The sequence below is a fragment of the Triticum dicoccoides genome, chromosome 7A (genome assembly GCF_002162155.2).
Source record: "Triticum dicoccoides isolate Atlit2015 ecotype Zavitan chromosome 7A, WEW_v2.0, whole genome shotgun sequence".
In the NCBI taxonomy this organism is placed as follows: Eukaryota; Viridiplantae; Streptophyta; class Magnoliopsida; order Poales; family Poaceae; genus Triticum; species Triticum dicoccoides.
Window position 1 is genome coordinate 207,902,134 of NC_041392.1, and position 3,648 is coordinate 207,905,781.

Genomic DNA, 3,648 nt, shown 5'->3' on the forward strand with positions numbered 1-3,648 from the left:
TCCAAAGTTTTCGAGAAGCTCGGCTACAAAATTTCTTCAATCCTGCCCCCTTCTTCTTGCATCGGAGTATGCTTCAAATCCACGATGATACATTGCGAGCGCGAGATCCATGATTGCCCGAAGGGTATGCAAATGCACCGAGTCAAATCAAGAGAATAAACAAATAGATCCTGGCCATAAAACGTGTTAAATAATAACCAAGGATTGATGCTACTAAAAATTAACTAATTTTCAAATTCATGAATAACAATTACAAGTAATTTTATAATTCAATACTAAATCAGCTCGCACGAGCCTATTTTTAGTCACCTCAATCCTCGGCAATTTTAATACACCATTATAGCCATTATGTATATTTACTGTCTTAATTTGATTTAGTAAGTGTGTCTGGCCAACGGAAATTGCCTCGCTCTATTGTGATGAATGACACAATAGTTGTAATGCATTAACGAGTCATTTAATTACAAGTTTTGCATATAAATACACAATTGTACCCGGCCGTCATCCTCCACACAACAGAAGAAAGTTTAGCAACCATGGCATACCATGTTGAAAGGACCTGCAGCTCCCCTGTCACTGGCCAATGCCGTAAGAGTTCTCGTGTTCATGCTTCAACTTTCGCATAATTCCATCGCTTATTTTTTTAGTCTGATATAACCGTACTGTTTTAGTTCAGAGGTTAAACCACATTAATCATTCATTGTTACTGTGCATGCACAACAGCGGGCAAGTTGATCTGGCCAGAGTTGTTGGGCAGGAAGGGCAAGGAGGCAAAAGATGTGATTGAGAAAGAGAGACATTCCACCGATGCAATTTACGTTCCCCAAGATGCCGTTGTTACCGGTGACTACTGTTGCAATCGCGTTAGGATCTTTGTGGCTGCCACGCCCAATGGTGACTATGCAAACGCCAAGGTGATTGCGGTTCCAAGAGTTGGGTGATTCACATGCTATATGATCAGAGGATGCATCAACGGATGGCATGAAATATATCTTAGTAATTTCATGTTATGATAAATAAAAGTAATCCTAATGGCCTTATATTAATAAAGCATCCTCTCTTTTGCTAGGATCTTGTAAGAAGATGTTTTTTTCTTCCTTTTATGCTCTAATTAATTATAAAATGTCCCTATAAGTTTTAAGATAATAAGGGTGATACAGTAGAACAACCAAAATCTCATACAAAAAATCTCACATCGTTTATACATAGTAAAGTTAGAGATCAATTCACGACGGTAAGAAAAGGCAATCAAATGAACGAAGAGTGAAAATTTCCATTAATGAAATGAATGGATCAACCAACATATGGTCAAGTAATCCAGTTTCAAACCAAATAAAAGATACATGTATCACAAAAACGAAAACCGACACACATCAAATTAACGAAATACAGGAAGCACCAGCAGCATTTGTCCTCTTCATCCTCCTCCAGGTGCACGTATCTTCCTTCGCTTACTTACTGCATGTAGTAAGACAAGAAGGAGAGTACGGAGGCGCCGAGCACCGCGCCGACGGCCGGGAAGGCGCCGGTTGCTGCGGAGGCTCCCGCCGCCGGGGCTCCCGCCGGGGCAAGGGCCGGACCATCGGCAGCGAGGGCAACGGTCGCCGATGCGGCGATGAGGACGGCGCAGGCAATCTTCTTCATCTCCATGACCTGAGAAAGTCGAAAGAGGGAGATGAGGAAGCACAAGGGCTTATTGGCAAAGCTGGGATTGCTTATTCGTGCCCTTGATGCTTGCGTGGGGAAGAATGGGGGAATGGAGGGGGAGTCTTATAGGCCGGATTAGCAGGCTAGCTAATCTTGGGGGTCAGAGGTTGAAGAAGGGTTGGTGGTGGGCGGCATGTCGAGGCCCCTGTCTACGTACGTGCGTGCATGTACGTGATATGAGTGGGCGGCAAGGTTGTTGGAGTCTTGGAGATGAACGAGTCTCGTGGCTAACTTTGAACACAGCGTTTAGTCGGTGGCCTTATTTTTAGGGAGACTCTAGTTAGCAATTGCTGGTTGTTTGAACGGTTCGAATGTTCGCTCCTTGCTCTTTTGGAGAGAATGTGGCCACTTTTTTTTTTGAGAATTAGAGAATGTGGCCACATGGGCGACCGGACACCTTTGGGGGCTCATCATAACCATGGTAAAACCAACGGAGCGAGGACTTGGAATAATACCTTATCGTGATGTTGGCATCAAAGCGACAACAAATATAAAAGAGAGAATCTAGTGTTTGTGCTTTATGTATAATAAGTGAGGCGAAAGCCTGTTTCATGAATAGAATGAGGAAGAACACATGGCAAGAGGTCTAGGGTCACGAGCCGGCTGAGTAGGATGAGCAAGAGGAAGGTGGCGAGACGATCGAACATGATAAAGTGCCTTAGTAGTCTTGTGTTGTGCCTTAGTAGTCTCTCTTCGTAAATACATTTCTTATAATTTTATTAACGACATAGATAATATAGTATATTTCCTAGAGATGCATCGACAACTTATTCATCTTTGGATAACATGAGATGCTGACTTTGCATGTTGTTAACTTCCTAGAGATGCATCCACAACTTCGAGATCAACAGACGCACTTTGGATAATATTTATGTTTGAACTATGTTTTTTAATTTAAAAATTTATTCATCTTTGAATAGTCTTGTGTTATTTTCATTGATGTTTGATACTTGTATGATTGAATGATCCACGATGCTTTCGTTTGCATGGGTTTAAGGTTTTGAAAATGAAAGTGTGGTTGCTCGGGTGGACAAATGGGGGCTCGTCGGCTCCATACTGCGGAGGCTTTACATTAGGCAAGTGTGGTTGAAGATGCTTATAGGGGTATATTTTTCTTGCAGGTATCAGTCAGTTTCAGTTTGCTTTCAAACCAAACACATATGTCTCGGGAGCAGGACCATAATATCTCAGCCCATGACACAAACCAAACACATTTCTAAGGACTTGAGTTGAAAACCTTACACTCTGCAGGAACTTTATTTTAGTTGGACTTTGGAAAGCTTAAGAAATTTCTTGCTAAAGGTAATGCATAGAAAAAGTTACATGGCATGTGGATTAATTGGATTTGAGAAGTAGCGGAAACAGACAAAGTGTGTGTGAATTGGATGGAGATTGGAGAGAATATTTTTAGAGGTAAATACATCAGTGGTACTTGAACTTGTTATGGATGTTCAGTTTAGTGCCTGAACATGAAAAGTACATCGAACTGGTTCTAAAACTTGACATGAATGTGCAAATATGGTGCTAATCCCATTCGTATACGTAAAATGCGCTGATGTGGCACCGTATATGCCTGACTTGGCATGGGGCCCACTTATAAATACCAAACAGGAATACTATAATACAATGTGTCTCTATGACTAATGGGTCTCGTCTGTCAGCAAAATTTAAACAAAAAATAGTACCAGACTGGACTCGAAGCCGAGACCTCAAGATAAAAAGAATAATGTGCTAGCCACCGTGCCCACAATCAATTAATATATTGTATTATGGCTCCTGATTTATTTGAGACATTTTTATGGCTCCTGATGCTATATGTATACAGTGAATATAAACGGTTGGAGTAGTCATAATGGGCTGCAGTCAGTGCAGCCCATTTAGCATATTTTATATTTCTTTAAAAAATGTAAAATCCCCTAAAAGATGGTAAATATAATCTGT

At 41.2% G+C, this 3,648-nt stretch overlaps 1 protein-coding gene across 1 annotated transcript; it reads right to left on the reverse strand.

Moving 5' to 3' along the window:
- Nucleotides 1-1,176: 1,176 nt before the first annotated feature.
- Nucleotides 1,177-1,861, reverse strand: LOC119330985 (arabinogalactan protein 23-like). The gene has a single exon (XM_037604137.1). It carries the CDS (start codon nt 1,648-1,650, stop codon nt 1,456-1,458), a length of 195 nt encoding a protein of 64 aa, XP_037460034.1. The 5' UTR covers nt 1,651-1,861; the 3' UTR covers nt 1,177-1,455.
- Nucleotides 1,862-3,648: the final 1,787 nt, after the last annotated feature.

Excerpts from the sequence above, each read along its gene's own strand:
- LOC119330985 (XM_037604137.1), bottom strand. The coding sequence starts at position 1,650 with ATGGAGATGAAGAAGATTGCCTGCGCCGTCCTCATCGCCGCATCGGCG.